Below are 13,863 nucleotides of genomic sequence, written 5' to 3'. Positions count from 1 at the left end.
AGGCCAGGAGTTCAAGACCAGCTTGGGCAACATAGCAAGACTCCACCTCTAATAAATAAAAAAAAATAAAAATGTTTCAAAAAGTAGAGACAGAACCCAATATAATAATGGTTAGGGACTTCAACACCTTACTCTTGGCATTGGATAGATCATCTAGATAGGAAATCAACAAAGAAACATTAAATTTAAACTGCACTATGTAAAGACATTTACAAAACATTTCATCAAACAGCTCTAGAACACATTTTTTTTTTTGAGACAGAGTCTTGCTTTGTTGCCCAGGCTGGAGTGCAGTGGTACAATCTTGGCTCACTGCAACCTCTGCCTCCTGGGTTCAAGCAATTCTCCTGCCTCAGCCTCCCAAGTAGCTGGGATTACAGGCACACACCACCACACCTGGCTAATTTTTGTATTTTTAGTAGAGACAGGGTGTCACCATATTGACCAAGCTGGTCTTGAACTCCTGACCTCTTGATCCACCTGCTTAGCCTCCCAAAGTGCTGGGATTATAGGCATAAGCCACCACGCCCAGGCAAATACATATTATTTTTATCAGCACATAGAACATTGTCCAGGATAGACCACATTTTAGGCCACAAAACAAGTCTCAACAATTCTAAAAGAACTGAAATCATGGCCAGGTGTGGTGGCTCATGCCTGTAATCCCAGCACTTTGGGAGGCTGAGGCAGGTGGATCACCTGAGGTCAGGAGTTACAGACCAGCCTGGCCAACACAGTGAAACCCCGTCTCTACTAATAACACAAAAATTAGCTGGCTGTGGTGGCGCACACCTGTAATCTCTGCTAGCCAGGAGGCTGAAGAAGGAGAATTGTTTGAACCTGGGAGGCAGAGGTTGCAGTGAGCCCAAATCGTGCCACTGCACTCCAGCCTGGGTGACAGAGCAAAAAAAAAAAAAAAAAAAAAAGAATTGAAATCATATCAACTATCATTTCTGACCATAATTAAACAAAACTAGAAATCAGTAACAACAATTTGTGAAATTGTACAAATACATAGAAATTAAATAACATGATCCTGAACAATCAATGGGTCAATACAGAAATTAAGAAGAAAATTTAAAAATGTCTTGAAACATATAAAAATAGAAACACAACAAAGCAAAACCTATAGGATACAGCAAAAGCAGTATTATGAGGAAAGTTTATAGGAATAAATGAATACAGTAAAAAAAAAAAATCTAGTGAAGTATCTCAAGGCACTAGAAAAGAAAGAACAAACAAAACACAAAGTTAGTAGTGGGAAAGGTATAGTAAAGACCAGAGTAGAAATAAAATAAATTGAGACTAAAGAAAACACAAAAGATTGACAAAAAAAAGTTGGTTTTTTTGAGAGAATAAACATAATTGACAAGCCATTAGCTAGACTAACCAAGAAAAAAAGATAAAAGACCCAAATACATAAAATCAGAAATCAAAACAGAGACATTACAACTGATACCACAGAGGCTGCTCTGCCTGTGGAGTAGCCACTCTTTTGTTTCTTTACTTCTCTAATAGACTTGCTTTCACTTTACTCTGTGGACTCACCCCAAATTTTTTCTTGCATAAGATCCAAGAACCCTCTCTTGGGGTCTGAATTGTGACCGCTTTCCAGTAACATCTTCCATGGTGAATCACAAAGGGATGATACTGAAGAGACCCCTGACCCAAAGAAAATAGACTGCAGCATCAATCGGCCAACTTTAGTCAAGAAAACTTTTCAATTATTTACAGCTTTTAGCAATTGAGTAAAGAATCCTCCTGTAAGCAAAACTTGGAGCATATTTCTTTCTCTCTATTTGATTTCTCCAGAATTTGGAAACTATTTGTGAGTATTCTTAACTTATGGCAATATAGTTATTTACATAAGTGCAAAAAGCAACTGTTTTCTTTTGTAACAGAACACAGTTGGAGACTGGTTCTTTTACCAAGGCTTTGACTGGAATTCTTTCAGATATAAACAGATTCCTTTAAGGAATAAAAGCCCCTTGGGAAAACTGGCCTCATATCTTGTCTACACAGTCCCTGTACAGGGTTCCTCACCTGTGGTAAGTATAGAATGTCATTTTCTGGCAGGCTTAGGAGCCCGAAATTATCTTGGGACCTCGAGAGGAGAGAAATTTACCCAGCTCATACAGGTATTTGCAGTCACAAACCCATGGCTCGGCTCAAGGCTTTAAAAAGTCTAATCCATGATTCCTTATGGAACAAAGATCCATCAAAGGCAATTTTAAAAGGTGCCTATATGGCAAATAATTATTCTTGCTGCACTTCTACAAACAATCAAGACAATTATAATAAGACTAAAGCTTATTTTGCAAATGAAACCATGATTTGGTTTTAATAAAAATGAAGACCGGAGAGAGAAAATTTGTATTTCAAAAACTATGGTACACCTGTTATTAGAGTCTAGTCTTATTTGCTGTTTTTTAGTTTTTTTCTGCAATTTAGATTGACCCTGCTTATTTCTGTGAATCAGTTAGTGATTTCTGGCTGCTGCTCAGAAGAAACAAGAGAAATAGGTAATATAAAAATCTGGATCAGTCTTCTAATTCTGGGCATATACTGGAATTGGGTAGCAATCCCAAATCAGCTTGGTTCCAACACTTGCCCAGTTCCTTGGTTCCAACACTTGCCCAGTTCCAACACTTGCCCAGTTCCAGTTCCTGGAAAGTTCCCAGTTCTTTCCAGGAACTGGGCAAGTCACAGTCAAATACCTGTGACTGCAAACTAAACTTCTCATTTAGTTTGGTTGGAATGCTTTTACTTATATTGATTTACTGTTGTGAAACATATTGCTGTTGTACTCTTTGTGCAGGAATGCAGGATAAGCTTACTCAACAATTTCTTAAATTGAACACTTATTCTTCTTCCTGATATCACCTTTTGTCAGAAGTCAGAGTTATGAATGACCCTCACCATACCAACATTTTCTTTTTCTTTTCTTTCTTTTTTTTTTTTTTTGAGATGGAGTCACGCTCTATTGCCCAGGCTGGAGTGCAGTGGCACTACCTCAGCTCACTGCAACCTCCGCCTCCCGGGTTCAAGCGATTCTCCTGTCTCAGCCTCCTAAATAGCTGGGACTATAGGCACACACCACCACACCTGGCTAATTTTTGTATTTTTTTTTCTTTCTGTTCTTTTGAGACAGAGTTTCACTCTGTTGCCCAGGCTGGAGTGCAATGGTGCAATCTTAGCTCACTGCAACATCCGCCTACTGGGTTCAAATGATTCTCCTGCCTCAGCCTTTGAATAGCTGGGATTACAGGCACCTGCCACCACGCCCAGCTAATTTTTTTATTTTTAGTAGAGATGGGGTTTCACCAGGTTGGCCAGGCTGGTCTCAAACTCCTGACCTCAGGTGATCCACCCACCTCAGCCTCCCAAAGTACTGGGATTACAGGCATGAGCCAACGTGCCTGGCCTAATTTTTGTATTTTTACTAGAGACAGGGTTTCACCATGTTGGCCAGGCTGGTCTCAAACTCCTGACCTGAGATGATTGGTCCACCTCGGCCCCCCAAAGTGCTGGGATTACAGGCGTGAGCCACTGTGCCCGGCCTTTATACCAATGTTGTCTGACTGAGCTCCTCTCTACTCTAAATACAAGAGACCCTAATAGATAGAAATATCATCACCCCTATTCAGCCAGCAGAAGTTAGAGAAGATAGATATTCATCCCTCTACAACCCATAGGATTAAGGGTCCCCTTATAAAATGGAGGGAGAAATATGTCAGAGGTGTTCAAACCAGAGCCACTCCATCTTCAACAGGGCCTGGGTAAAATGAGACTGAGATATGCTGGGCTGCATTCCCAGGAGGTTAGGCATTCTTAGTCACAGGAAGAGATAGGGAATCACAAGATACAAGTCACGAAGACCCTGCTGATGAAACGAGATACAATAGGCCAGGTGCAGTGACTCATGCCTGTAATCCCAGCACTTTGGGAGGCCAAGGTGGGCAGATCACCTAAGGTCACGAGTTCAAGACCAGCCTGGCCAACATGGTGAAACCCCATCTCTGCTAAAAATATAAAAATTAGCCTGGCATGGTTGTGCATGCCTGTAATCCCAGCTACTTGGAAGGCTGAAGCAGGAGAATCGCTTGAACCTGGGAGGTAGAGGTTGCTGTGAGCCAAGATTGTGTCACTGCACTCCAGCCTGGGCAACAGAGCGAGACTCTGCCTCAAAAAAAAAACAAAACAAAAAAAAAGTGCAATAAAAAAATCCAGCCAGCCAAAACCTACCAAAACCAAAATAGCAATGAAAGTGCCAATAGCATACTAAAAAGACACTCCCACCAGTGCCATAACAGTTTACAAATGCCATGGCAACATCCCTAAGTTACCCTATATGGTCTAAAGGGAGGAGGAACTCTCAGTTCCAGGAATTGTCTGCCCCTCTCCTGGAAAACTCGAATAATCCACCCCTAATTTAGCATATGATAAGAAATAACCATAAAAATAGCCAACCAGGAGCCCTCAGGGCTGCTCTGTCTATGCAGTAGCCATTCTTTTGTTTCTTTACTTCTCTAATAAACTTGCTTTTACTTAAAAAAAAAAAAGATGATACCACAGAAATACAAAGGATCATTAGAGACTATTACAAACAACTATACACAAACAAATTAGAAAGCCTAGTCGCTATAACCTGGCATTCATATGCAGAAAAATAAAAGAAAACCAGCCAGCGTGGTGGCTCACGCCTGTAATCCCAGCACCTTGGGAGGCCAAGGCGGGTGGATCATGATGTCAGGAGTACAAGACCAGCCTGACCAACATGGTGAAACCCCATCTCTACTAAAAATACAAAAATTACCCTGGCATGGTGGTACGCGCCTGTAATCCCAGCTCCTTGGGAGGCTGAGGCTGGAGAATCACTTGAAACCAGGAGGCAGAGGTTGCAGTGAGCTGACATCGTGCCACTGCAGTCCAGCCTGAGTGACAGAGTGAGACCGTCTCAAAAAAAGAAAAGAAAAGAAAAGAAAACCTAGCAGAAACTGAGAAATTCCTGGACACACGAAATCTACCAAGATTGAACCAAGAAGCAATATAAAACCAGAACAGACCAGTTCCAAGTAACAATATTGAATCTATAATAAGCCTTCCATCAAAGAAAAGCACAGGACCTGATGGCCTCGCTGCTGAATTCTACCAAACATCTGAAGAAAAACTAATGCCAATTCTTCTCAAACTCTTCCAGAAAATTAAGGGGGAAAGAATTCTTCCAAACTTATTCAATGAGGCCAGCATTACCCTGTACCAAAACCAAACAAGTACACAACAAAAAAAAGAAAGCTACAGGCCAATATCTCTGGTAAATAGAGAAGCAAAAAATCCTCAACAAAATACTGGTCAACCAAATTTAGCAGCACGTCAAAAAGATGATTCACCATGATCAAGCAGAATTTATCTCAGGGATACAACATACACAAATCAATAAACACAATATATCACATCAACAGAATGAAGGACAAAAACCATATGCTCCTCTCAATAGATGCACAAAAAGTACTTGATAAAATTCAACATCCCTTCATGATAAAAACTCTCAACAAGTTAGGTATAGAAGGAGTATATCTCAACACAGTAAAGGCCACATAGCACAAAATCATAGCCAACATCATACTGAAAGGGGATAAGTTGAAAGCTTTTTCTCCAAGATCCAAAACAAGACAAGAAAGCCCACTATTACCACTTTTATTCACCACAGTAGTGGAAGTACTAGCCAGAGCAATTAAGGAAGAGAAAAAAATAAAGAGCATCCATATTAGACAACAGGAAGTCAGATTGTCCCTATTTGCATATAAACTATCATATATAGAAAAACAAAAGACTTGCAGGCACAATGGCTCACACCTGTAATCCCAGCACTTTGGGAGGAGGAGGCTGGTGGATCACTTGAGGTCAAGAGTTCGAGACCAGCCTGGCCAACATGGTGAAACTCCATATCTACTAAAAATACAAAAAGTGGCCCAGCATTGTAGCGCACACCTGTAATCCCAGCTACTTGGGTTGCTGAGGCAGGAGAATGGCTTGAACCCAGGAGGAGGAGGTTGTAGTGGGCCGAGGTGATGCCACTGCACTCCAGCCTGGGCAACAGAGTGAAAGTCTGTCTCAAGAAAAAAGAAAGAAAGAAAGAAAGAAAAAAAACTCCACCAAAAAAACTCTGAGAACTAATAAATTAATTCAGTAAAATTTCAGAATACAAAATCAACATACAAAAATCAGTAGCATTTCTATACACCAACAACAAACTAGCAGAAAAAGAAACAAAGCAATCTCATTTACAATAACTACAAAAAAAAAATCTAGGAATAAATTCAACCAAGGAAGTGAAAGATCTCTACAATAAGAACTGTTAAACACTGATGAAAAAAATTGAAGAGGACATAAAAAAACTGAAAGACATCCATGTTTATGGATTAAAAGAATTAATATTGTGAACATGACCATACCACCCAAAGCAATCTACAGATTCAATGCAACTCATATCAAAATACCAAAGACATTCTTCACAGAAATAGAAAAAACAATCCTAAAAATTCTATGGACCCCACCCCCCATATAGCCAAAGCAGTCCTGAGCAAAAAGGACAAAGCTAGACATATCACACTACCAGACCTCAAAATATATTAAAAAGACCAAAACAGCATGGCACTGGCATAAAAACAGACACATAGACCAATGGAACAGAATAGGAAATCCAGACATAAACCCATGTATTTATAGCAAAACTGATTTTCAATAAAGGTGACAAGAACATTCATTGGGGATGGAACAGTCTTTTCAACAAATGGTGCTAGGAAAACTGGATATCCATATGCAAAAAAATGAAACTAGAGCCGTATCTCTCACCATATATAAAAATCAACTTAAAATTGGTTAAAGACTTAAATGTAAGACCCAAAACCATAAAACTACTAGAAGAAAACATAGAAGAAATGCTTCAGGACATTGGTCTGGGCAAAGATTTTATAAAGAAAACCTCAAAGCACAGGCAACAAAAGCAAAAGTAGACAAATGAAATTATATCAAACTAAAATGTTTCTGCACAGCAAGGGAAACAATCAAGAGAATGAAGAGATCACCTGCAGAATAGGAGAAAATATTTGCAAACTATTCATCTGACAAGGGGTTAATATCCAGAATATACAAGGGACTCAAACAACTCAACAGCAAAAACCAAACAAAAATCCTCCAATTAAAAAACGGGCAAATGAGCTGAATAGATATCTCTCCAAAGAAGGCAGACAAAATCAACAAGTATACATTTTCAAATGTTCAACATCACTAACCATCAGGGATATGCAAATCAAAATGACAATGAAATATCATTGCACCCCAGTTATAGTGGCCATTATCAAAAAAAACAAAAAATAACAAATGCTGGCAAGGAGGCAGAGAAAGGGGAACTCTTTCTGCAGGCGGGAATGTAAATTAGTACAGCCATTATGGAAAACAGTATCAAGGTTCCTCAGAAAAACTAAAAACAGAACTGCCATATGACCCAGCAATCCTTCTACTAGGTGTATATCCAAAGGAAAGGAAATTATTATGTCAAAGAGCTGCACGCCCATGTTTATTGCAGCACTCTTCATAATAGCCAAGATATGAAATCAACCTAAGTGTCGATCAACAAGTAAATGGATAAAGACAATGGTATATATACACAATGGAATACTATTTAGCCATTTAAAAAATGAAATTCTGTCATTCATGGCAATATGAATGAGCTCGGAGGACATTACGTTATTGAAATAAGCCAGGTACAGAAAGATAAATACCAAATGTTCTCATTCATATGTGGAAGTGAAAAAAGTTGTTCTCATAGAGGTAGAGAACAGAATAGTAACCAGAGGCAGGGAAAAGGAAGGGGGAGAGGGATAACCAAAGGTTGGTTTACAGATTCAGAAGCACAGCTAGACAGAAGAGATAAGTGCTAGTGTTCTATAGCACTATAGGGTGACTATAACTAACAACAATTTGTTGTACTTTTTTTTCTTTTTCTTTTCTTTTTTTTTTTGAGACAAGGTCTTGTTATGTCACCCAGGCTGGAGTGCAGTGGTGCCATCGTCTCTCACTGCAGCCTTAAACTCTTGGACTCAAGTGATCCTTCCACCTTAGCCTCCAGAGTAGCTGGGACTACAGGCATGTGCCAACATGCCTGGCAAATTTTTTTATTTTTTGTAAAGATGGGGATCTCACTATGTTGCCCATGCTGGTCTCAAACCCCTAGCCTCAAGCGATCCTCCTGCCTCAGCTTCCCAAAGTGTTGGGATTACAAGCTTGAGCCACCAAGCCTGGCTCTGTATATTTTCAAATAGCTAGGAGAGTGGATTTGAATGTTCCCAGCACAAAGAAATGATAAGTGTTTGAGTTGATACACATGTTAATTACCCTGATGTGATTATAACACATTGACTATATATATATCAAAATATCACTGTACCCCACAAAATGTATAATTATTATGTGACAATTAAAAATAATAAAGGCTAAAAAATACTGTCAAATTATATACAGGCAAGACAACTATAAAATCCTCAGTAAAAAAAAAACTAGAAGGATTTTGCCCCTAAAAATTTCAACAGCATCTTTAGGCTCCTGTTGCACTTCAAAGCAGCCAAAACTGACTACTGGAGAGCGTGCCTTAGGAGGGTTCCTACAAGAGGTACTCAGGGAATTCCAACCAGCGGATCATGGCTCTGCATCAAGACACCAACTAGTAAATGCAAATTCGTGTGTTTTGGTGAAAATATTTATGTATGTATTATTTTATACTACTATTCCCTACATTGATGTTTTACCTAACAAACCAATAAGGTTTCATTCTGATTGCATGAGACAAAGAGGACTTCTTTTTTTTTTTTTTTTTTTTTTGTTTTGCTCTTGCTGCCCAGGCTGGAGTGCAATGGCGTGATCTTGGCTCACCGCAACCTCCACCTCCCGGGTTCAAGTGATTCTCCGGAGTAGCTGGGATTACAGGCATGTGCCACCACGCCCGGCTAATTTTTTTTTTTTGTATTATTAGTAGAGATGGGGTTTCTCCACGTTGGTCAGGCTGGTCTCGAACTCCCAACCTCAGGTGACCCGCTCACCTCGGCTTCCCAAGGTTCTGGGATTACAGGCATGAGCCACCATCCCTGGCAAGAGGACTTTTAAGAACATAAAAATGAAGACCCAGAAAAAAAAACACACCAAAATGCTGACTGTCAGGCCTCTGAGCCCAAGCCAAGCCATCATATCCCCTGTGACCTGCACGTAAACATCCGGATGGCCTGAAGCAAGTGAAGAATCACAAAAGAAGTCAAAATGGCCAGTTCCTGCCTTAACTGATGACATTCCACCATTGTGATTTGTTCCTGCCCCACCTTAACTGAGTGATTAACCTTGTGAAATTCCTCCTCCTAGCTCAGAAGCTCCCCCACTGAGCACCTTGTGACCCCTGCCCCTGCCCACAAGAGAAAAACCCCCTTTGACTGTAATATTCCACCACCCACCCAAATCCTATAAAACGGCCCCACCCCTATCTCTCTTCACTGACTCTCTTTTCTGACTCAACCCGCCTGCACCCAGGTGAAATAAACAGCCTTGTTGCTCACACAAAGCCTGTTTGGTGGTCTCTTCACATGGACACACATGACATTTGGTGCCGAAACCCGGGCAGCTAGCATTCCAACTTCTGTCCCTTATGGCCAGTTTTTCTCCTTCTCATCGATCACTCCCACTTACTCTCCCAATGAAACTTCCACCTATCAATCTCTTCCCACACAAGGCAAATGGTTCTTGGACCAAGGAAAATATCTCCTTCCAGCCTCACGGGCCCATTCTATTCTATCATCATTTCATAACCTCTTCTAGGTTGGTTACAAGCCACTAGCCCACCTGTTAGAACCTCTCATTTCCTTTCCATCATGGAAATCTATCCTTAAGGAAATCACTTCTCAGTGTTCCATCTGCTATTCTACTACTCCTCAGGGATTCTTCAGGCCCCCTCCCTTCCCTACACATCAAGCTCGGGGATTTGCCCCCGCCCAGGACTGGCAAATTGACTTTACTCACATATCTCGAGTCAGGAAACTAAAATACCTCTTGGTCTAGGTAGACACTTTCACTGGACGGGTAGAGGCCTTTCCCACAGGGTCTGAGAAGTCCACTGCAGTCATTTCTTCCCTTCTGTCAGACATAATTCCTCGGTTTGGCCTTCCCACCTCTATACAGTCCAATAACGGACCAGCCCTTTATTAGTCAAATCACGCAAGCAGTTTCTCCGGCTTTGGGTATTCAGTAGAACCTTCATACCCCTTTCTGTCCTCAATCTTTAGGAAAGGTAGAACGGACTAATGGTCTTTTAAAAACACACCTCACGAAGCTCAGCCTCCAACTTAAAAAGGAGGACTCTGTCAAGGATACAGCCCAAAAACTCACCAACCAAGCAAGTAATTACACTGAACCCCTTGGGCAGTCTCTAATTGGATGTCCTGGGTCCTCCCAGTTCTTAGTCCTTTAATACCTGTTTTTTTCCTTCTCTTATTCAGACCTTGTGTCTTCCGTTTAGTTTCTCAATTCATCCAAAACCGTATCCAGGCCATCACCAATCATTCTATATGACAAATCCTCCTTCTAACAACCCCACAATATCACCCCTTACCACAGAATCTTCCCTCAGCTTAATCTCTCCCACTGTAGGTTCCCACGCCAACCCTAATCCCGCTGGAAGCAGCCCTGAGAAACATCACCCATTATCTCTCCATACCACCCCCCAAAATTTTCCCTGCCCCAACACTTCAACACTATTTTATGTTATATTTCTTATTAATATAAGAAGACAGGAATGTCAGGCCTCTGAGCTCAAGCCAAGCCATCATATCCCCTGTGACCTGCACATAAACATCCAGATGGCCTGAAGCAAGTGAAGAATCACAAAAGAAGTCAAAATGGTCGGTTCCTGCCTTAACTGATGACATTCCACCATTGTGATTTGTTCCTGCCCCACCTTAACTGAGTGATTAACCTTGTGAAATTCCTTCTCCTGGCTCAGAAGCTCCCCCACTGAGCACTTTGTGACCCTCGTCCCTGCCTGCAAGAGAAAAACCCCCCTTGACTGTAATTTTCCACTACCCACCCAAATCCTATAAAATGGCCCCACCCGTATCTCCCTTCACTGACTCTCTTTTCAGACTCAGCCCACCTGCACCCAGGTGAAATATACAGCTTTATTGCTCACACAAAGCCTGTTTGGTGGTCTCTTCACACAGACGCGCGTGACGCTGACATTAATCATTTATAAGTGAGTTCTTATTTTTTCCTTCATATGCTCTTGGATTTTCCTAAAAGTATATGTTACCTTTATAAAAATTTACGCAATAATCTGTTTTTAAAGCAACTATCTGGGCCAGGAGCAGTGGCTCACACCTGTTATCCCAGCACTCTGGGAGGCTGAAGCAGGAGGATTGCTTGAGGCCAGGAGTGTGAGACCAGCCTGGACAACATAGTAAGACCCATCTCTACAAAAAATTTAAAAATTAGCCAGAGTATGCTGGTGCATGCCTGTAGTCTCGGCTACTCAGAGGCTAAAGTGGGAGAATTGCTTGAGCCCCAGGGGGTCAAGGCTGCAATAAACCATTATCACGCCACTGTACTCCAGCCTAGACAACAAAGCAAGACCCTGTCTCGAAAAAAAAAAAAAAGGAACAACAACAACAACAAAAAACTATTGCTGGTGATGGTAGTAGAGTTTAAAATGGTGACAAAAGTGATGACGATGGTGTAATGTGATGTCCAGGACAGGTGGCCCAAAACAACAGGCTCAAGGGAGATTTGGCATCTTCTGGATAAGCCCTTAAGGGGTTCCTTAATCTCTATGGAGGGAACTAGACCCGACCAGCCCTCAGATGCATACGACGTGGAGCCCAGGCACTGACTCCCACGGACTTGCGCCAAGGCAGGTGAGCCCAGGACTCCACTGTGGTTACATTATGCACTTCTGGATACCTAGCCCTGCCTGGGCACTGAGGGGAAGAATATGAGAAGGAAACAAAATTTAACCTTTTCTAGACATAGGCACAACCACTGGCAATCACATCAATTATCTCATTTATTCCTTGATACCACTGGTCAAAGCAGCAAGACGACTCTGCTGACCATACTCTCTTTTGGGAGGGGACAGGGCTATAAAAGTTCATTTTTTTAAAAAGTGTTTTCTTTCTTTCTTTCTTTCTTTCTTTCTTTCTTTTTTTTGAGACAGAGTCTTGCTCTGTTGCCTAGGCTGGAGTGTGATGGCACAATCTCAGCTCACTGCAACCTCCACCTTCCAGGTTCAAGCAATTCTCCTGCCTTAGCCTCCCGAGTAGCTGGGATTACAGGCACCCGCCACCATGCCCAGCTAATTTTTTTGTGTTTTTAGTAGAGACAGGGTTTCACCATGTTGCCCAGGCTGATTTTGAACTTCTAACCTCAAGCGATCCACCCGCCTCAGCCTCCCAAAGTGCTGGGATTATAGGCATGAGACACCGCGCCTATAAAAGTTTAAACTGTAAAAGCAATATGTGCTTATTGTTAAAAATAAATAAATATAACAGTACTGATTTGTGTGGAGTAAAAGCATCCCGTTCCCCAACACTACTCAACCCCAGCCAATTCTCCAGAGATAGCCCCTGGTAACAGTTGGGTGGGTATCCACTCAGCCTTGGTCTGTGTGTGTACAAACAAACAAAGTAAATATGTCTGAGTGATAACTAGATGCACAGGTAGGTATCAAGGTATGGAACCACAGAATAGAGTTGTTCCCCAAGATACCTGCACTGCTCACTCCCTCACCTCCTGCAAATGCCATCAGTTCTTCTCTGGCCCAACCTATTCAAAGTGCTGTTCCCCAGACCCCCCAACTCATAATCCCTGTATCTGCCTCACTCATGGTTTCTTTCTCTCCAGGGCATTTTTCATCATCTGACATCCATATGTCATGTTTTTGGGTTTTAAAAATCTGTCTCTCTTCATAAGAATGTAATTCCATGAGACAGAGGACTTGTTCCCTGCTGTATCCTAGTACTTAGAACAGCGCCTGGCACACAGTAGGCATTGACTAAATGCTGGTTGAAAGAAAGGAATGAAAGAAAAGAGGGAGAGAGAGGGAGGGAAGGGAAGGGAGAGGAAGAGGGGGAAGGAAAAATGTAGCACTCTAAATGCAAACAGGCCCATACTATACATATTACACAATTTGCTCTTTTAATAATATAGTAGACATTTTTTTTAAATCATGGTACCTCATTAATGTGAAAAGCCGCAAGGTGTTCCTGTGAATAGACGTCATCATTTACTTAACCCACTGCTTCCTTCCTGAAACTCTGTGTGGGCAGTAAGTGGAGAAAGGGGCAAAATAAGGTACTCCCAGTCCATGGCTCTTGGCAATAAGCTTTCCCAAATTTCAGTCTAGGAAATTGACTGTTCATGGATCAGGGCATGCAAAGTTACCCTCAAGAGACATAAAGGAGACCTGGCTGGAGGTGAAGAAAAGATGTGTTCATTGGATGCCAAAGATCGGTGAAAAGGGGATGTCACTGAGGCACACCGCGGTGAGGCCCACAGGAGCAGAGCCAGGGAGATGGTGGCCTGCCAGGCCCAAGTGTTGGGTCCTCCTGGCAGGCATTTCCCTGTTGGTGAAGTGGCCTGGGCAAGGCTCAGAGCCCATAGGCATTGAACTCTCAGACTGTGTTCTCAACTTGCCAGGCCTAGAGCAAGTTCACCCAGCACTCAAAGAGCTGCTGCAGGGGAGAAGGTGCCAGGAAGTCCGTCTGACAGAAAATCTCTCTTTGGGAAACAGTACATTGACTTCTGATTTGATTCATGAACCTTTGTCGACTT

At 41.8% G+C, this 13,863-nt stretch overlaps 1 protein-coding gene across 4 annotated transcripts in view; it reads right to left on the bottom strand.

Annotated features, from left to right (window-relative positions):
- The window catches only part of NEURL1 (neuralized E3 ubiquitin protein ligase 1), a 96,366-nt gene that overhangs the window by 59,195 nt on the left and 23,308 nt on the right, over positions 1-13,863 (bottom strand). Inside the window, exons 1-2 of one of the 4 annotated variants that reach the window (XM_063710473.1) lie at positions 13,496-13,683; positions 13,266-13,346 (exon numbers count right to left, since the gene is read on the bottom strand). The exons of 1 other annotated variant lie outside the window; for it this stretch is intronic. Coding sequence is in view for 1 of the 3 variants with exons in the window: in XM_055352885.2 (XP_055208860.1) it covers positions 1,549-1,621 (73 nt within the window). In the remaining 2 variants the exon portion in view is untranslated. Of the gene's footprint in view, positions 1-1,548; positions 1,656-13,265; positions 13,450-13,495; positions 13,684-13,863 lie in introns of those variants that run through there. 2 more of the 4 variants (XM_055352886.2, XM_055352885.2) reach the window with 2 other exon arrangements.

The sequence above is a fragment of the Gorilla gorilla genome, chromosome 8 (assembly GCF_029281585.2).
Source record: "Gorilla gorilla gorilla isolate KB3781 chromosome 8, NHGRI_mGorGor1-v2.1_pri, whole genome shotgun sequence".
Lineage (NCBI taxonomy): Eukaryota > Metazoa > Chordata > Mammalia > Primates > Hominidae > Gorilla > Gorilla gorilla.
This window is presented reverse-complemented; position numbering and strand designations above follow the sequence as displayed.